This window comes from Taurulus bubalis (assembly GCF_910589615.1).
Source record: "Taurulus bubalis genome assembly, chromosome: 20".
Taxonomy (NCBI): Eukaryota; Metazoa; Chordata; class Actinopteri; order Perciformes; family Cottidae; genus Taurulus; species Taurulus bubalis.
Window position 1 is genome coordinate 18,985,454 of NC_136608.1, and position 21,833 is coordinate 19,007,286.

Below are 21,833 nucleotides of genomic sequence, written 5' to 3' on the forward strand. Positions count from 1 at the left end.
GAGGTTGCCTGGCAACCAGACAGCTGTTATCACCCGTTGGTGGATCGCCGCCTGCTGCAGGACTGTCTGAGGGACCGGAAGGTGAGGTCCAACCCCTGGTCCTCCATGTGGTCCTCTATGTGGTCCAGCATGTGGTCCAGCATGTGGTCCAACATGTGGTCCACCATGAGGTCCAGCATGTGGTCCACCATGAGGTCCAACCCCTGGTCCTTCATGTGGTCCACCATTAGGTCCAACCCCTGGTCCTCCATGTGGTCCTCCATGTGGTCCACCATTAGGTCCAACCCCTGGTCCTCCATGTGGTCCTCCATGTGGTCCAGCATGTGGTCCAACCCATGGTCCTCCATGTGGTCCAGCATGTGGTCCCCCATGTGACCCAACCCCTAGTCCCCCATGTGGCCCAACCAATGGTCCCCCATGTGGCCCAACCCATGGTCCTCCATGTGGTCCACCATGAGGTCCAACCCCTGGTCCAGCATGTGGTCCAACATGTGGTCCACCATGAGGCCCAGCATGTGGTCCACCATGAGGTCCAACCCCTGGTCCTCCATGTGGTCCAGCATGTGGTCCAACCCCTGGTCCCCCATGTGGTCCAGCATGTGGTCCACCATGAGGTCCAACCCCTGGTCCTCCATGTGGTCCAGCATGTGGTCCACCATGAGGTTCAACCCGTGGTCCAGCATGTGGTCCAGCATGTGGTCCAACCCCTGGTCCCCATGTGGTCCAGCATGTGGTCCAACCCCTAGTCCAGCATATGGTCCAGCATGTCGTCCACCATGAGGTCCAACCCCTGGTCCAGCATGTGGTCCAGCATGTGGTCCACCCCCTAGTCCCCCATGTGGTCCAGCATGTGGTCCAACCCCTGGTCCCCCATGTGGTCCAGCATGTGGTCCAACCCCTGGTCCCCCATGTGGTCCAGCATGTGGTACAACCCCTGGTGGGTCTCAGTCCTCCCGTCTCTCCTCAGGTGTTGTTTATCGGCGACTCCACCAATCGTGGGATGATGTACTTCCTGATGGAGCGGGTGAACTCCAGCCTGGAGGACTGGGGCAAAGCTCACGAGACGCTGGTCTACAGGAACCTGAATGGGGGCCAGACTCTGGTCAGCTACTCGTATTACCCTCAGTTCTGGTTGGAGAGGACCCAGAGGCCCACCTTCAGGCAGGCGCTGCTGCAGCTGATCGACAGGTGAGACCGGACACAGCTGGAGTCATCGTCAGAGGACAGGTGACGGCTTCGTACTGATGAGTTTTCTCCCTGAAGGTCACGACCTCTGGTGAACAATAACCTGACAGCCCTGGTGGTGGGAGGAGTCCAGTGGCTCAACACCAATCACCTGAGGACAGTCAGAGAGGTGCTGAGCAGGTGAGCAATACAACCAGAACTGTCATAACTACACGTCATAATATACTTTTGTTTCCCTGAAGATACTTCGACGTTGTTAAATGTTTTATTGAGAGTACATGAGATAAAGTGTCACATTAAACACGTAAATGTTGCATTGTTGCAATGTCCTTTGACAGACTGAGTTTAGCCTGTTAGCATGCTAATTGTAGCTAACGATGAGTAAACAGTGTCCACCTGATGAATGTCTTTAGTTCTCCAGGTATTTGGTCATAAAGTGTTGGACCTGATGATGGCGCTAGACGACAAGTCAGAAGATCAATAAAGTTATTCATTTCAAAAGGTAGTTGATGAGAACGTTGTCACATGGGAGGAGGTTAGCATGTTCGGCTCAGTTGCTAATGTGACTGCTAGCTGGCTTTGCTCACTTTTTTGGTTTTGGTTTTGCTCTCACTATGTAATCTTTTCAGAGTTAATTTCATCGAAAGGTTCATAAAGTTCCAGTGAGGGGAACATTATATATTATTATCATATTAAACATTAGTGCATGAGCATCACTGAGAACCCAGGCACCCTGAACCAGGAGCGCATGTGCTCTACACTTCTCTGTTGTGGGTTCCATGGTGAAGCAACAGTGTCATCAGCATACAGGGTCACAGAATCCACCCAGGAGATGAAAACCAGAGGACCAGACACGGGTCCCTGTGGGACTGTTCTGAGTGCCATGTCGTAACTGGTCCACCTTTACGGGGCCCTGAAGCTCCACTAGTCCAGAACTGTGGATTACAGATGCTGAGGTTACTGGGTTTGGACCAATACCGTAACAACACCTCATGCTCCTCCTACTCCTGCTCCTCCTCCTCCTCCTCCTCCTCCCCCTCCTCAGAGAGTCCCTCAGCGATGTCCTGGTGCTGGTGAAATCTTTGGGGATGGGCTTCCATCTCCCGGTGGACGGGATCCGGTCTCTCAGTCTGGTAAGTTCCTGTTTCCTGTCCTGCACAGGAAGTAGAGAGCCTCTCTCCTCACGTGGATCTGTTCTTTCAGGAAGAGATCCAGGATCTCCACAGAGAGAACCAGAACATTATCGCCACAGCAAAGCATCATGGGTACGAGGCGATCGACACCTTCAGCATCACGATGGGTCGATACAAAGAGTTCCTGCAGGGCCGCTGCGCCTGCCACTTCCACGAGGTAACGCTTTAAACATCAGATCATCACGTTGATCCTCTGAAGAAGAGGCGGGAGGAAGGAACCAGAGCCCCTCACAGAAAGATGTTTTCTTACATCTGTTCATGTTTTCATTTCTATTCGTTCGACAGGTGGAGAAGTTGAAGTCTCCCAGACGCTCAGACGACACAACGTCCACGACCAATACAACCAGATCCAGCAGAGCCGGACCTGAACTCAGTAGCCAATCAGGCGTGCCAGACACAGACAAGGAGGCGCGGCCTAAAGCTACGTCCTATCACGTGAGAGGACCAGTGAACCAGGTGTACTCTGAGATCCTGCTGAGCCGCCTATGTCCGAGAAATTGAGTTTGATTTGATATACTAACTAGTTTTTAAGCATACTAACTAGTTATTACACATAATAACTACTTATTACGCTACAAACTAGTTATTATGCATACTAACTAGTCATTAAGCATACTAACTACTTATTACACATAATAACTAGTTATTATGCACACTAACTAGTTATTAAGCATACAAACTAGTTGTTATGCATACAAACTAGTTATTATGCATAATAACTAGTTTGTTTTGCATAATAACTACATTGTGATACACAGACTACTCTTAGTGAACAATAACTAGTCTCTGATGCATACTAACTAGGTGTAGTGAACAATAACTAGTCTCTGATGCATACTAACTAGGTGTAGTGGACAATAACTAGTCTCTGATGCGTACTAACTAGGTGTAGTGCACAATAACTAGTCTCTGATGCATACTAAATAGGTTTAGTGAACAATAACTAGTCTCTGATGCCTACTAAGTAGGTGTAGTGAACAATAACTAGTCTCTGATGCATACTAAATAGGTTTAGTGAACAATAACTAGTCTCTGATGCCTACTAAGTAGGTGTAGTGAACAATAACTAGTCTCTGATGCGAACTAACTAGGTGTAGTGAACAATAACTAGTCTCTGATGCATACTAACTAGGTTTAGTGAACAATAACTAGTCTCTGATGCATACTAACTAGGTGTAGTGCACAATAACTAGTCTCTGATGCATACTAACTAGGTGTAGTGAACAATAACTAGTCTCTGATGCGAACTAACTAGGTGTAGTGAACAATAACTAGTCTCTGATGCATACTAACTAGGTTTAGTGAACAATAACTAGTCTCTGATGCATACTAACTAGGTGTAGTGAACAATAACTAGTCTCTGATGCATACTAACTAGGTGTAGTGCACAATAACTAGTCTCTGATGCATACTAACTAGGTGTAGTGAACAATAACTAGTCTCTGATGCGAACTAACTAGGTGTAGTGAACAATAACTAGTCTCTGATGCATACTAACTAGGTTTAGTGAACAATAACTAGTCTCTGATGCGTACTAACTAGGTTTAGTGAACAATAACTAGTCTCTGATGCGTACTAACTAGGTTTAGTGAACAATAACTAGTCTCTGATGCGTACTAACTAGGTTTAGTGAACAATAACTAGTCTCTGATGCGTACTAACTAGGTTTAGTGAACAATAACTAGTCTCTGATGCGTACTAACTAGGTTTAGTGAACAATAACTAGCCTCTGATGCGTACTAGCTAGGTTTAGTGAACAATAACTAGTCTCTGATGCGTACTAACTAGGTTTAGTGAACAATAACTAGTCTCTGATGCGTACTAACTAGGTTTAGTGAACAATAACTAGCCTCTGATGCGAACCAGGTATTCTTGCTGTCTCGTGTCGAACACATTCTCTGTCTTCGTGGTCAGAGGAACATCCTCTGTAATGTTTTAGAGGATTCATATCTCATATTTAATGTGGTGTTCTGTCTCTTCCATGTGTATTTATATGTGTAAACCTCAGTTATTGACTTTATTTGTATATCAGATCATGTTCAGAACCAAAGATTTAATGGTAACTGTTGATCATGAAGGAAATGTTTTATTGCTGCTCTGCTTATGTTTCTATATTTTTCTACTGATGTTTATTGTGCCTTTATCTCTAAATATGTTTACATGCTGGACAATAGAATACACAACATTTATATGAACGTGTGTTTCTCCTCTCCTTAAAATATGAGAATCACAATCACAAGAGGAAATATGTATTTTATTTTTGACAGAATTATTCAGTGTATTCCAGAAATATTTAATACAACTTTTAAGAACATTATTTCAATCATTTCTTTCTAAAGATTGACAAAATTAATCCTTCTTTTTTAAAACTGTGTAAATGTGTTTTTATATATTTTAATACATCCTTTGCCATAAAGAATCATAAAGCTGAGCGTTGCATTCCTTTCTGTTTCCATCAGAGTAAAGAAGAAGAAAATCATTTCAGAATAAATTACATTAAATTGTGTAGAAATGAGTGAACAGTACCGGATGAAATGTGAAATATAAATATAAAGATTTGTATCATAGTAAGTGTGTAAGGGGCTCATTGAGAACCGGACCAGAGGCGGTCCATGTGACGTCACTCTGGTCCTCCTTCCGTCCAATTAGCGTCCGGCTGTGACGTCATCTTCTGCATATGAATCCTCTGCGGTCCAATGAGGATCCTCCCGGACCGGGACGGACATCTTCTCGGGACAGACCTCCTCACTTCAGCCCGGACTCAGAAGCTGCTGCCGGGCCGGGTTCTGGGATGAGAGCGGGACTGCGAGCTGGATGAAGAGCCATGGACGCGCGCTGTGGAGTCCGACACGTGTGCGCGCTCACCCTGCTGCTGGTCTCCGTGTGCCCGCTGGGCTGCGCGGCCTCCTGGATGTGAGTAGATCCGGACCCGAGAGACCCGGTCCCGAGAGACCCGGACCCGGGAGACCCGGACCCGGGAGACCCGGACCCGAGAGACCCGGTCGGTGGGGCTCCTGTGAATATGGATCCGGTCTGGTCTCACTTCAGAGATCTAAACGATTCTCACGGGACAGATGTGAAGTTATGCTTCTACCCAGAATCATGATTATTTAATCACAATATATACATATATATACATATATGTATATATAAATATATACAATATATACATATGTGTATATATTGTATATATTTATATATACATATATGTATATATAAATATATACAATATATACATATGTGTATATATATATATATATATATATATATATATATATATATATATATATATATATATATATATATATATATATATATGTATATATTGTGATATTTGTTGTGATAATATATGTATATATTGTATATATATATATATATATATATATATATATATATATATATATATATATATATATATATATATATCAAAACGGTAGTTTTAATATATGTATTCAATTCAATTCAGTTTATTTTATATAGCCCAAAATCAAAAATACAAGTTTGCCTCGGACTACATTATGATGATTTTTTTCATGATGATGTGTCTGTGTATATATATATATATATATATATATATATATATATATATATATATATATATATATATATATATATATATATATATATTTTGATCATAGTAAATTATGTGTTTATATATATTGAATGTATCTAATTTAATTTGTTGACCTCCTGGTTCTGTTGTATTGTTTCTGACAGGAACATTAACATTTATAAATATTTACATCTATTACGAAATGTATGAAAATCATAATTTCATGTTGAAAATGGTTCCAAATCGTCCGGATCGGTTGGTGTTAATAACTACGACATGTCCGTGTTATTATATATATTATTATATTATATAACTATATATATATATAGTGTAACTATATATATATATATATATATATATATATATATATATATATATATATATATATATATATATATATATATATATATATATATATATATATATATATATATATATATATGCATTTCCTCCCTAGGCTGATATCGTATACATAAATACATAAATACGGGATGCTGTGCAGAATGAGAAAATAAGCTAATAGGGACAAATAATTATAATACATGTAGTGTATTTGTGAAAAACAATTACATTATAAAATAGATATAACTTTTAATTATATATACAAAAATAAATTAAAAAAAATAAAAACATTACAAAATGTAATTATAAAATAACTTTGTGATTCGGTTGAGGCCAGCAGAGAAGGCTTATATGTATATCTATATCTCTATTTATCTCTATATATATCTCTATATCTATATATCTCTAGATATACATATATGTATATATATATATATATATATATATATATATATATATATATATATATATATATATATATATATATACATGTATATATATATGTATATATTGTGATATTTGTTGTGATTATATATGTATTTATTGCATATATATATATATATATATATATATATATATATATATATATATATATATATATATATACATATCAAAACGGTAGTTTTAATATATGTATAGAGTTTATATATATAGAGATATATATGTATATATATATATATATATATATATATATATATATATATATATATATACGTGAGCGCTGGGCTGTTACTAACTGACTTCTCACCTGTTGCTCTGCAGGCGGCTGGGCTTGACCCCTTCAGGAGGCCCGGCTGCAGGCCCGGCTGCAGGCCCGGCTGCAGGCCCGGCTGCAGGCCCGGCTGCAGGCCCTTCAGGAGCCCCGGCTGCAGCCCCGGAGCAGCAGGACTGTGCCTCCCTGCCTCTCAGCCTCAAGCAGACGGCGCTGTGCCAGAAGAAGCCCTTCCTGCTGGAGGGCGTCCGGGCCGGCGCTCGGCTCGCCATCGCCGAGTGCCAGAGCCAGTTCAGACACGAGAGGTGGAACTGCTCCACCAGCGAGGACCCCTCTGTGTTCGGACACGAGTTAACGAGCGGTGAGGACCATTACCCATGATGCAAAGCTTCGGCTTTCAGGGTTCTTCTTCTTTAGTTTCCAGTTCAACAAACTAAAAGTCTTATTGTTCACAACAGCAGAGAATTTAGACTTTTATCTCAATAGGGAGATGACGACTAAAAGGAGAATAACTGAAGTATTTTGGTGACACGACATCCACCCATTCACACACTGAAGGGAGGAGCTACCACGGTGGGAGGAGCTACGGTGAAGGGAGGGGCTACCATGATGGGAGGAGCTACGGTGAAGAGAGGAGATCAACAAGTCCTGTATGCTGATCAACAAGTCCCCAGTGGAGACCAACACATCCCCAGTAAAGACCAACAAGTCCCCAGTTAAGACCAACAAGTCCCCAGTTAAGATCAACAAGTCCCCAGTTAAGACCAACACATCCCCAGTTAAGACCAACAAGTCACAAGTGAAGACCAACAAGTTCCCAGTGGAGACCAACAAGTCACAAGTGGAGACCAACAAGTCCCCAGTTAAGACCAACAAGTCCCCAGTGGAGACCAACAAGTCCCCAGTTAAGACCAACAAGTCCCCAGTGGAGACCAACAAGTCCCCAGTAAAGACCAACAAGTCGCAAGTGAAGACCAACAAGTCCCCAGTGGAGAATAACAAGTCACAAGTTAAGACCGACAAGTCAAAGGTGAAGACCAACAAGTCACAAGTGAAGACCAACAAGTCACAGGTGAAGACCAACAAGTCACAAGTGAAGACCAACAAGTTCCCAGTGGAGACCAACAAGTCCCCAGTTAAGACCAACAAGTCCCCAGTGGAGACCAAGAAGTCCCCAGTTAAGACCAACAAGTCCCCAGTTAAGATCAACAAGTCCCCAGTTAAGACCAACACATCCCCAGTTAAGACCAACAAGTCACAAGTGAAGACCAACAAGTTCCCAGTGGAGACCAACAAGTCACAAGTGGAGACCAACAAGTCCCCAGTTAAGACCAACAAGTCCCCAGTGGAGAATAACAAGTCACAAGTTAAGACCGACAAGTCAAAGGTGAAGACCAACAAGTCACAAGTGAAGACCCAACACGTCCCCAGTTAAGACCAACACATCCCCAGTTAAGACCAACAAGTCACAAGTGAAGACCAACAAGTTCCCAGTGGAGACCAACAAGTCAATAGTGGAGACCAACAAGTCCCCAGTTAAGACCAACAAGTCACAAGTGGAGACCAACAAGTCCCCAGTTAAGACCAACAAGTCCCCAGCGGAGACCAACAAGTCCCAAGTTAAGACCAACAAGTCACAAGTGGAGACCAACAAGTCCCCAGTTAAGACCAACAAGTCCCCAGTGGAGAACAACATGTTCCAAGTGAAAACCAACAAGTCACAAGTGAAGACCAACAAGTCCCCAGTTAAGACCAACAAGTCCCCAGAGAAGACCAACACGTCCCCAGTGGAGACCAACACATCCCCAGTTAAGACCAACAAGTCCCCAGTGGAGACCAACAAGTCCCCAGTGAAGACCAACACGTCCCCAGTGGAGACCAACAAGTCCCCAGTTAAGACCAACAAGTCCCCAGTGGAGACCAACAAGTCACAAGTGAACACCAACCCGTCCCCAGTGGAGACCAACAAGTCCCCAGTGGAGACCAACAAGTCCCCAGTGGAGACCAACACATCCCCAGTTAAGACCAACAAGTCACACGTGAAGACCAACAAGTCCCCAGTAAAGACCAACAAGTCACAAGTGAAGACCAACAAGTCCCCAGTGGAGAAAAACAAGTCACAAGTTAAGACAGACAAGTCAAAGGTGAAGACCAACAAGTCACAAGTGAAGACCAACAAGTCACAGGTGAAGACCAACACGTCCCCAGTTAAGACCAACACATCCCCAGTTAAGACCAACAAGTCACAAGTGAAGACCAACAAGTTCCCATTTAAGACCAACAAGTCCCCAGTGGAGAACAACATGTTCCAAGTGAAAACCAACAAGTCACAAGTGAAGACCAACAAGTCCCCAGTGAAGACCAACACGTCCCCAGTGGAGACCAACACATCCCCCGTTAAGACCAACAAGTACCCAGTGGAGACCAACAAGTCCCCAAGTGAAGACCAACACGTCCCCAGTGGAGACCAACAAGTCCCAAGTTAAGACCAACAAGTCACAAGTGGAGACCAACAAGTCCCCAGTTAAGACCAACAAGTCCCCAGTGGAGAACAACATGTTCCAAGTGAAAACCAACAAGTCACAAGTGAAGACCAACAAGTCCCCAGTTAAGACCAACAAGTCCCCAGTGAAGACCAACACGTCCCCAGTGGAGACCAACAAGTCCCCAGTGGAGACCAACAAGTCACAAGTGAAGACCAACAAGTCCCCAGTTAAGACCAACAAGTCCCCGGTGAATACAAACACATCCCTAGTGGAGACCAACACGTCCCCAGTGGAGACCAACAAGTCACAAGTGAAGACCAACAAGTTCCCAGTGGAGACCAACAAGTCACAAGTGGAGACCAACAAGTCCCCAGTTAAGACCACCAAGTCAAAAGTGGAGACCAACAAGTCTCCAGTTAAGACCAACAAGTCCCCAGTGGAGACCAACAAGTCCCAGGTTAAGACCAACAAGTCACAAGTGGAGACCAACAAGTCCCCAGTTAAGACCAACAATTCCCCAGTGGAGAACAACATGTTCCAAGTGAAAACCAACAAGTCACAAGTGAAGACCAACACGTCCCCAGTGGAGACCAACACGTCCCTAGTGGAGACCAACAAGTCACAAGTGAAGACCAACAAGTCCCCAGTTAAGACCAACAAGTCCCCAGTGAATAACAACACGTCCCCAGTGGAGACCAACACGTCTCCAGTGGAGACCAAAAAGTCCCCAGTTGAGACCAACAAGTCCCCAGTGGAGACCAACAAGTCATAAGTGAACACCAACACGTCCCCAGTGGAGACCAACAAGTCCCCAGTGGAGACCAACACATCCCCAGTTAAGACCAACAAGTCACACGTGAAAATCAACAAGTCCCCAGTGGAGACCGACAAGTCCCAAGTGAACACCAACACGTTCCCAGTTAAGACCAACAAGTCCCCAGTTAAGACTAGCAAGTCCACAGTGAAGACTAGCAAGTCCCCAGTGAAGACCAACAAGTCCCCAGTGGAGAACAACAAGTCCACAGTGGAGACCAACAAGTCCCAAGTCAAAACCACTCGTTGTTGTTGGTCTTGACCCGTAGCTCGACTTGGAACTTGTTAAGTTTAGATTCTGGAGTTTACTTGCAACTTGTTTTGAAACATGCTGGTTTGGGATTTTATTGGGTTTGACTTTGTATGTGATTTGTGATATGTAACTCCTCCCACCATGGTAGCCCCTCCCATCATGGCAGATCTTCTTATCATGGTAGCCCCTCCCATCATCGTAACTCCTCCCATCACGGTAGCCCCTCCCATTAAGGCAGCTCTTCCCATCATGGTAGCTCCTGCCATCAGTGTATGAATAGGTGTGAATGGATTGATGACAGAAAGATGTCACTCTGATGTCACTCTGATGTCACCCTCTCCCGTCCTGCAGGAACTAAAGAAACAGCGTTCATCCACGCCATGATGGCGGCGGGGCTGGTCCACGGCGTCACGCGCTCTTGCAGCCAGGGAAACGGGACGGAGTGTGGTTGCGACACTCGACTGCAGGGCGGCGGCCCGCCGGCGGAGGGCTGGCACTGGGGGGGCTGCTCGGACCACATCCAGTACGGGATCTGGTTCAGCCGCAAGTTCATCGACCACACCGGCACCAACACGTCCACGGCCGACGGCTGGCTCACCCTGAGTGGCATGAACCGGCACAACAGTGAGGCCGGGAGGCAGGTGAGCAGCAACGAGCCCGGTGGGACTTCGCCTCCTCTTCACCTCCTCTTCACCTCCTCTTCACCTCCTCTTCCCCTCTCCTTCAGGCGGTCGTCAGGACGATGGCGACACACTGCCGTTGCCATGGCGTCTCTGGATCTTGTGCCGTGAAGACGTGCTGGAAGACGGTGGCGGCCTTTGAGCGCGTGGGGTTGCACCTGAAGGAGCGGTACGAGCGCAGCACTCAGGTGTTCGACCGGTCGAGGGGGAAGACGAGAAGGAAGGACCAGCGCCGCCTCCCTGTGGACACGGACCAGCTCATCTTCTTCAACAAGTCCCCCAACTACTGCCTGCAGGACCGGCGGCGGGGCGTCGCCGGCACCGCAGGGCGCCACTGCAGCCGCACGTCTGGCGGCGCCGACAGCTGCGTCCTGCTGTGCTGCGGCCGGGGATACAACACGCACCTGGTGAGGCAGGTGCAGCGCTGCGAGTGCAAGTTCATCTGGTGCTGCTACGTCCGCTGCCGGCGCTGCGAGAGCATGAATGACATGCACACCTGTAAATAAGACCTGAACACACCTGTAAATAAATACCTAAGCACACCTGTAAATAAGACTTGAACACACCTGTAAATAAGACCTGAACACACCTGAGCACACCTGTAAATAAATACCTAAGCACACCTGTAAATAAGACCTGAACACACCTGTAAATAAATACCTAAGCACACCTGTAAATAAGACCTGAACAAACCTGAGCACACCTGTATATAAATACCTAAGCACACCTGTAAATAAGACCTGAACACACCTGGACATGCAGACCTGAACACACCTGTAAATAAGACCTGAACACACCTGGACATGCAGACCTGAACACACCTGTAAATAAGACCTGGACACACCTGGACATTGACTTTCTCACAGAGACAAAGTATTTCTGTCGCTAACTGGAAGTCACCATCGCTATGGTTACCTGTACAAACAGCCAATGGGATTCCTTCCCTGGATTTTAGATGAATACTCAAACATTTGTGTTTTTTATCCCTTCACAATAAATGTCCATGAACAAACATAATTCTTCTGTTTTTTTGCTCCAGCTGATCCCAGATCAGTCTCCGTCTGATAATAATAATATTTCATCAACAACATTGATTGTGATTCGTTTAACCTCTTAACATTCCTGTAAAATTTGATGAAAAACGCCTATCCAGGTATACCCAAAGTAAACTGGAAGCTGTACTTGAACTATTTGGAGTAAATGCATGGTTTTGGTCTCTTTTGAAAGGTAATAATCTGAAGCTTCTTTCCCTCAATAGTCAGAATCACTTTAAGTGCTGCTGACACAGAGTTATATGAGTTTGAACACACTAAAGTATAAGGTTTTTATTTCCGCCTGAACATTTCTTTGTAAATAGATGCCTGGAGATGACTATAAATGGGACTTATGGACTGGAAAACACAATGGGACCATAGCCTGAAGCCTTTTCTAGTCTAAGTAAAAAGCTGATAACAATATCACAGAAAATGAATATTTTAAATATGTTTTTCTAATGAAATGTCTAGGCGTTTTTTTCATTTTGAGACTGAAAATATTCATGATATATACTACATACCTATTAAAAAGGCTTATAGTCTTGCAAACTTATAGAGGTACTATTCATATTTACTACCAGTATTGCTGACACAGAGAAAATTAAGTATAAATGCATTTTTATGCTAATTCAATGACAGACTGAGGATCTATGAGCAGAAGTCTGTTCTGGTGAAGCTGAAGCCTGTTGGGATCATCTCCACCCCCTCTTGTTTAGTCCCGTTTTTTAGGCAATTTCATTGGCTGTACGAAACGCCTGTCATCTGAGCTATACGACGTGACAGGCTTGAGCCACGTAAAAAAATAGAGGCTGTGCCTGAACTTCAACGTCGCTTCTGGTTGGGTAATGTAGCCTGTCAGTCAGGACATGAAGCTCTTATTGGTCCAATAGAAAGCTTAGATTTCGGCGGTCATTTTGATACCGAGTTTGTAGCTGTGCTCTCATGCAAACTTGATTTTTCTCTAAAATGAATTTGTTTTTCGTTCATATCTTCCAGCTGATTTGAAATGATGCAACGCCAGTTGGTGGATATTTATGGATGTGATCACGTGTTTTGGACTAAATCTTTTATGGGATTTATTTTTATTGGACCTTTACGACGTAACAACGCCATTTTTGTTGGAATGTTATGGATTTATGGATCAATATGAGGCGTCATCGGTGAGTTGCCTGGATTTTGCTATCGTTTGTTTGTTTGTGTTGTCTCACAAAAGTATTGATTGTAGCTGCTGTGGTGGTCTGGTCTTGAAACGGAGTGGACAGCTGGAATCACAAGAACCGTAGGTTTCCAGAAACATATGGCACTCGTACTGAACTATAAATAGATGTACAGCGTACACTAGAATGTACAGTAAAGGACGCCCGCGTAGTTGTTTAGACCCATTTTTTAGGCAATTTCATTGGCTGTACGAAACGCCTGTCACCCGAGCCGTATGATGTGACAGGCTTGATCCACGTGAGGAAAGAGAGGCTGTTGTTCAACGTAGACTCTGGTTGGTAATGTAGCCTGTCAGTCAGGACATGAAGCTCCTATTGGTTCAAGTGACATTTCATTAGAAAGGGTACATTTCGGCGGACATTTTGGTGCCCGGTTTTCATCTGTGCTCTCATGCAAACTTGCTTTGCAAGTAAAAACACACAAGCTGCGGTCGAATAGTCAAATAATGACCCCCTAACGTCTAACCCTAAGCACTTTTCCTGAACCTCTGTGGAAAACATCACGGAGTCAAGGACAGATGGGAAGGAGACTTCATGAGGAGTTAGGAGACGACAACCGCGGTGTTTGGCAAATCAGACTCCACTTTCACCAACGACGTAGTTCTGATGCGACGGCAGGCGATGTTAGCGACGTCAGTCTGTAGCCGGTGGTGAAACTACAACGTCCCGAAGAAGGACTACAAAGAGAGCAGCTTTGATACTTCATCCGTCTTCTTACAGTGTTGTGTCAAAACGACATAAACAACCTGGTTCATATATTACTTTATTATTAACATAAACAACCCGGTTCATATATTACTTTATTAACAACATAAACAACCCGGTTCATATATTACTTTATTAACAACATAAACAACCCGGTGCATGTATTTCTTTATTAACAACATAAACAACCTGGTTCATATATTACTTTATTAACAACATAAACAACCTGGTTCATATATTACTTTATTAACAACATAAACAACCCGGTTCATATATTACTTTATTAACAACATAAACAACCTGGTTCATATATTACTTTATTAACAACATAAACAATACAAGCGGCCGAAATGAGCTTCCTCCGCAGGGTGGCCGGGCTCACCCTTAGAGATAGGGTAAGGAGCTCGGACATCAGGGGGAGCTTGGAGTCGAGTCGCTGCTCCTTCGTGTCGAAAGGAGTCAGCTGAGGTGGTTCAGCATCTAGTCAGGATGCCTCCTGGACGCCTCCCATTAGAGGTTTTCCAGGCACGTCCAACTGGTAGGAGACCCCGGGGAAGACCGAGGACACGCTGGAGGGATTATATCTCCCGGCTGGCCTTGGAACGCCTCGGGATCCCCCAGAATGAGCTGGAAAGTGTTGCGGGTGAGAGGGAAGCCTGGGTCGGCCTGATGGACCTGCTGCCACCGCGACCCGACCCCGGATAAGCGGCTGATAATGGATGGATGGATGGACAACATAAACAACCTGGTTCATATATTACTTTATTAATAACATAAACAACCTGGTTCATATATTACTTTATTAACAACATAAACAACCTGGTTCATATATTACTTTAGTAATAACATAAACAACCTGGTTTATATATTACTTTATTATTAACATAAACAACCTGGTTTATATATTACTTTATTAACAACATAAACAACCTGGTTCATATATTACTTTATTAATAACATAAACAACCTGGTTTATATATTACTTTAGTAATAACATAAACAACCTGGTTTATATATTACTTTATTAACAACATAAACAACCTGGTTCATGTATTACTTTATTAATAACATAAACAACCTGGTTCATATATTACTTTATTAATAACATAAACAACCTGGTTCATATATTATTTTATTAACAACATAAACAACCCGGTTAATATATTACTTTATTAATAGCATAAACAACCCGGTTCATATATTACTTTAGTAATTACATAAACAACCTGGTTCATATATTACTTTATTAACAACATAAACAACCTGGTTTATATATTAATTTATTTACAACATAAACAACCCGGTTAATATATTACTTTATTAACAACATAAACAACCTGGTTCATATATTACTTTAGTAATTACATAAACAACCTGGTTCATATATTACTTTAGTAATTACATAAACAACCTGGTTCATATATTACTTTATTATTAACATAAACAACCTGGTTTATATATTACTTTAGTAATAACATAAACAACCTGGTTTATATATTACTTTATTAATAGCATAAACAACCTGGTTCATATATTACTTTATTATTAACATAAACAACCTGGTTTATATATTACTTTATTAACAACATAAACAACCTGGTTCATATATTAATTTATTTACAACATAAACAACCCGGTTCATATATTACTTTATTAATAACATAAACAACCTGGTTTATATATTACTTTAGTAATAACATAAACAACCTGGTTTATATATTACTTTAGTAATAACATAAACAACCTGGTTTATATATTACTTTAGTAATAACATAAACAACCTGGTTTATATATTACTTTATTTACAACATAAACAACCCGGTTCATATATTACTTTATTAATAACATAAACAACCTGGTTTATATATTACTTTAGTAATAACATAAACAACCTGGTTTATATATTACTTTAGTAATAACATAAACAACCTGGTTTATATATTACTTTATTAACAACATAAACAACCTGGTTTATATATTACTTTATTATTAACATAAACAACCCGGTTCATATATTACTTTATTAATAGCATAAACAACCTGGTTCATATATTACTTTATTATTAACATAAACAACCTGGTTTATATATTACTTTAGTAATAACATAAACAACCTGGTTCATATATTACTTTAGTAATAACATAAACAACCCGGTTCATATATTACTTTATTATTAACATAAACAACCTGGTTCATATTTTACTTGAGTAATAACATAAACAACCTGGTTCATATTTTACTTGAGTAATAACATAAACAACCTGGTTCATATTTTACTTTAGTAATAACATAAACAACCTGGTTTATATATTACTTTAGTAATAACATAAACAACCTGGTTCATATATTACTTTAGTAATAACATAAACAACCCGGTTCATATATTACTTTATTAACAACATAAACAACCTGGTTCATATATTACTTGAGTAATAACATAAACAACCTGGTTCATATATTACTTTAGTAATAACATAAACAACCCGGTTCATATATTACTTTATTAACAACATAAACAACCTGGTTCATATTTTACTTGAGTAATAACATAAACAACCTGGTTCATATTTTACTTTAGTAATAACATAAACAACCTGGTTCATATATTACTTTAGTAATAACATAAACAACCTGGTTTATATTCTACTTTAGTAATAACATAAACAACCTGGTTCATATATTACTTTATTAACAACATCCAATGAATCGCCACCTTAAAGTGGTGGAGGAGTTTGAGTGGCTCAGTGATCCTGGGAGCTATGTTGTCCGGGGCGTCAGCCCCTGGTAGGGTCTCCCAAGGCAAACAGGTCTTGGGATGTCTTGGGGGAGAGCTCAGACTAAGAGCGGTTCAAAAAACCCTGATGAATAGCAGCCCACGGTCTAAAGCTACCTCGCCCGGACAAGGGAAACCGGGGCACCCTCCCGGAGCCAGACCCAGGAGGGGAGCTCGTCGGCGAGTGTCTGGTGGCCGGGCTTTCGCCCATGGGGCCCGGTCGGGCTCAGCCCGAAGAAACAACATGGAGCAGCAATCACCCCGTGGACCCACCACCCGCGGGGAGAATTATCGGGGTCGGGTGCTATGCAGACCGGGCGGCGGGCCAGGCAGGAGACCTGGGCGAGCCGATCGCCGGCAGCATAGACTAGCTCTAGGGACGTGGAACGTCACCTCGCTAGCGGGGAAAGAGCCGGAGCTGGTGCAGGAGGTGGAGCGGTACCAGCTAGATTTAGTTGGGCTCGCCTCCACGCACAGCATGGGCTCTGGAACCAAGCTCCTGGAGAAGGGTTGGACTCTGTCCTTTTCTGGAGTTGCCCAGGGTGAGAGGCGCCGGGGGGGAGTGGGGATACTCACGAGCCCCCGGCTGAGCGCCGCTATGTTGGAGTTTTCCCCGGAGAACGAGAGGGTCGCCTCCCTGCGCCTACGGGTTGCAGGGAGTAAGGCTCTGACTGTTGTTTGTGCTTATGCACCGAACAGCAGTTCGGAGTATCCGGCCTTCTTGGAGTCGGTGGGAGGGGTCCTGGAAAGGGCGTCGCCTGCCGACTCCATAGTTCTCCTGGGAGACTTCAACGCTCACGTGGGCAATGACAGAGAAACCTGGCGGGGCGTGATTGGGAGGAACGGCTTGCCCGATCTGAACCCGAATGGTGTTTTGTTGTTGGACTTCTGTGCTAGCCACAGTTTGTCCAAAACGAACACCATGTTCGAGCATAAGGTGGCTCATAAGTGTACCTGGTACCAGAACACCTTAGGCCGGAGATCAATGATCGACTTTGTAGTCGTATCATCTGATCTGCGGCCGTATGTCTTGGACACTCGGGTGAAGAGAGGAGCAGAGCTGTCAACTGATCACCACCTGGTGGTGAGTTGGATCAGATGGCGGGGGAGTCGGCTAGAAAGACCTGGCAAGCCCAAACGTGTAGTGAGAGTGAACTGGGAACGTCTGGCGGAGGATCCTGTCTGGGAGGTCTTCAACTCCCACCTCCGGAAGAACTTCTCACAAATCCCGAGGGAGGCTGGGGACATGGAACCCGAGTGGACCATGTTTAAAGCCTCTATTGTGGACGCGGCTGCTCGGAGCTGTGGCCAGAAGGTCATCGGTGCCTGTCGTGGCGGCAACCCGAGAACCCGGTGGTGGACACCGGGGGTGAGGGAAGCCGTCAAACTGAAGAAGGAGGCCTTTCGGGCCTGGCTGGTCCAGGGGTCTCCTGAAGCAGCTGACGGGTACCGGCAGGCCAGAAGGGCTGCAGCTGCGATGGTCGCGGATGCTAAAACTCGGGCATGGGAGGAGTTCGGGGAGGCCATGGAGAAGGACTTTCGGTTGGCCTCAAGGAAGTTCTGGCAAACCATCCGACGGCTCAGGAAGGGAAAGCAGGGGCTTCCCCAGGCTGTTCTCAGCAGGGGGGGGAACTGCTGACCCGGACTGGGGACATCGTCGGGCGGTGGAAAGAGCACTTTGAGGAACTCCTAAACCCGGCCAACATGTCCCCCGGAGAGGGGGCAGCGCCGGAAGACTTTGGGGTGGTTTCTCCAATATCCCTGGCAGAGGTCGCTAAGGTAGTCAAAAAGCTCCTTGGTGGCAAGGCGCCAGGGGTGGACGAGATCCGCTCTGAGATGCTGAAAGCGCTGGACATTGTTGGGCTGTCTTGGTTGACACGCCTTTTCAGTGTCGCATGGGGGTCGGGAACAGTGCCCATGGACTGGCAGACCGGGGTGGTGGTTCCCATCTTCAAGAAGGGGGACCGGAGAGTGTGCTCAAACTATCGTGTCATCACACTGCTCAGCCTCCCGGGAAAAGCTTATGCCAGGGTGCTGGAAGGGAGGCTCCGACCGCTTGTCGAACCTCAGATTCAAGACGAGCAGTGCGGATTCCGTCCCGGTCGTGGAACAGTGGACCAGCTCTTTACCCTTGCAAGACTACTGGAGGGGTCCTGGGAGTTTGCCCAACCAGTCTACATGTGCTTTATGGACTTGGAGAAGGCTTTCGATCGGGTCCCTCGGGGGTTTTTGTGGGGGGTGCTGCGGGAGTATGGGGTGCCGGACCACGTTGTGTCGGTGCGGCTGCAGCTGTAAAACAGGGGCTGTACCGGTCCGTCCTGGTGAAGAGGGAGCTGAGCCGGAAGGCGAAGCTCTCCATTTACTGGTCGGTCTATGTTCCAACCCTCACCTATGGTCACGAACTCTGGGTCGTGACCGAAAGAACGAGTTCTCGGATACAAGCGGCCGAAATGAGCTTCCTCCGCAGGGTGGCCGGGCTCACCCTTAGAGATAGGGTAAGGAGCTCGGACATCAGGGGGGAGCTTGGAGTCGAGTCGCTGCTCCTTCGTGTCGAAAGGAGTAAGCTGAGGTGGTTCGGGCATCTAGTCAGGATGCCTCCTGGACGCCTCCCATTAGAGGTTTTCCAGGCACGCCCAACTGGTAGGAGACCTCGGGGAAGACCGAGGACACGCTGGAGGGATTATATCTCCCAGCTGGCCTTGGAACGCCTCGGGATCCCCCAGAATGAGCTGGAAAGTGTTGCGGGTGAGAGGGAAGCCTGGGTCGGCCTGCTGAACCTGCTGCCACCGCGACCCGACCCCGGATAAGCGGCTGATAATGGATGGATGGAACCTGGTTTATATATTACTTTAGTAATAACATAAACAACCTGGTTTATATATTACTTTAGTAATAACATAAGCAACCTGGTTCATATATTAATAACATAAACAACCTGGTTCATATATTACTTTATTAAAAGTGTTGGAGTCCACCTCATCCCCTTACGATACCTCATGTTATGATGTGGTGTGTTTTGTGTGGTGTGTAAGCTGTTTTATGTTGAAAGTCCTTGGCTGTGGTCCAACAGTCCATGTTGGTGAACCTTCCTCAGTGAGGGAAATGACCTAAAGTTCCTTAGTGGCCGTCATGATAAGAGCCGGTCGGATTGTCCAAACACAAAGGAAAGGATCTTCATGCTTCCTAACTTAGCTCCTATAGCATAGGAACCACTGGACCTGCCTTTACCAAAGGAAAGGAGATAATGCCGACCCACAATTCCTTGCGGCGGCAACATTTAAAGTGACGTATCATTTGGCCGTTCACGAGAACAAACTATCATGAAGACAAACGCAGATCATGTAAATAACCATTGCTATAACTTGGAAATACTTTCAATAATCTGTTAAACCGGCTGGAAACTGCTCAAAGTGATGAAACTGCTGTAAAGTGATGAAACTGCTGTAAAGTGACCAAACTGCTGTAAAGTGATCAAACTGCTGTAAAGTGACCAAACTGCGGCACATTTAAGCGATCAAACTGCTGTAAAGTGACCAAACTGCGGCACATTTAAGCTACTCTTGACGTTGTTGTAATAACTCTGGAAGAGTTTATATACTTTGACACTGCATATTTAACACTGGGGAATTTACTGCGTAGGTATATTTACATGTGTAGGTACGTGTATATATACAGTGGCTTGCAAAAGTATTCATAGCCCTTGAACGTTTCCACATTTTGTCACATTACACGCCACAAACATAAATATATGTTATTGGAATTTTATGTGAAAGACCAACACAAAGTGTGTGACACTTTGTGTTGGTCTTTCACATAAAATGGTATGTCTAAATGATGCTGGTACAATTTCTTATTTTTACTTGTGAAGTACAAAGAAAATTATACATGATTTTAAAAAAAAATCACAAATAAAAAACTGAAAAGTGCAGTGTGCAAAATGATTCAGCCCCTTTTCTCTGAGTGCAACCAATTGCCTTCAGAAGTTGCCTGATAACTGCTGAATGATTGAATGTTGACCGAATGGCTAAATAGAGTCCACCTGTGTGTAATCTAATCTCAGTCAAATACAGCTGTTCTGTGACGGCCTCAGAGGTTTGTTAAGAGAATACTGGGGAGCAAACAGGACCATGAAGTCCAAGGAACACACCAGACAGGTCAGAGATAAAGTTGTGGAGAAGTTTAAAGCAGGGTTAGGCTATAAAAAGATTTCCCAAGCTTTGAACATGTCACGGAGCACTGTTCAATCCATCATCCGGAAATGGAAAGAGTACGGCACAACTGCAAACCTACCAAGACACGGCCGTCCACCTAAACTCACAGCCGAACAAGGAGAGCACTGACAGAGATGCAGCCGAGAGGCCCATGTGACTCTGGACCAACTGCAGAGATCCACAGCTCAGGTGGGGGATCTGTCCACAGGACAACTATTGGGCTCCACTCCACAAATCTGGCCTTTATAAGAAGAAAGCCATTGTTAAAAGAAAACCATAAGAAGTCCCGTTTGCAGTTTGCCAGAAACCATGTGGGGGACACGGCAAACATGTGGAAGAAGGTGCTCTGGTCAGATGAGACCAAAAAGTTATATTTTGGTCTCATCTGACCAGAGCACCTTCTTCCACAGGTTTGCTGTGCTTCTCTTCAGCAGGGACAGGGGAGTTGGTCAGAGTTGATGGGACGATGGATGGAGCCAAACACAGGGCAATCTGGGAAGAAAACCTGTTGGAGTCTGCAAAAGACTTGAGACTGGGGCGGAGGTTCACCTTCCAGCAGGACAGCGACCCTAAACATAAAGCCAGGGCTACAATGGAATGGTTTAAAACAAAACATATTCATGTGTTAGAACGGCCCAGTCAAAGTCCAGACCTAAATCCCATCGAGAATCTGTG

General features: G+C 44.2%; 2 protein-coding genes across 2 annotated transcripts; both read left to right on the forward strand.

Moving 5' to 3' along the window:
- The first annotated feature begins 6 nt into the window (after positions 1-6).
- cped1 (cadherin-like and PC-esterase domain containing 1) lies at positions 7-4,807 on the forward strand. The gene is made up of 6 exons (XM_079236426.1): positions 7-81; positions 968-1,188; positions 1,264-1,365; positions 2,231-2,318; positions 2,389-2,535; positions 2,664-4,807. The coding sequence occupies exons 2-6, from the start codon at positions 1,001-1,003 to the stop codon at positions 2,877-2,879; spliced, it is 741 nt and encodes a 246-aa protein (XP_079092552.1). The 5' UTR covers positions 7-81; positions 968-1,000; the 3' UTR covers positions 2,880-4,807.
- A 395-nt stretch (positions 4,808-5,202) lies between these two features.
- On the forward strand, positions 5,203-12,196 carry wnt16 (wingless-type MMTV integration site family, member 16; the record flags this gene model as incomplete). Its single annotated transcript, XM_079236397.1, is given in 5 exon segments — positions 5,203-5,292; position 5,295; positions 7,122-7,346; positions 10,889-11,178; positions 11,265-12,196. Coding segments are annotated over 5 exon segments (1,065 nt in total). The 3' UTR covers positions 11,724-12,196.
- Between the last annotated feature and the right edge of the window lie 9,637 nt (positions 12,197-21,833).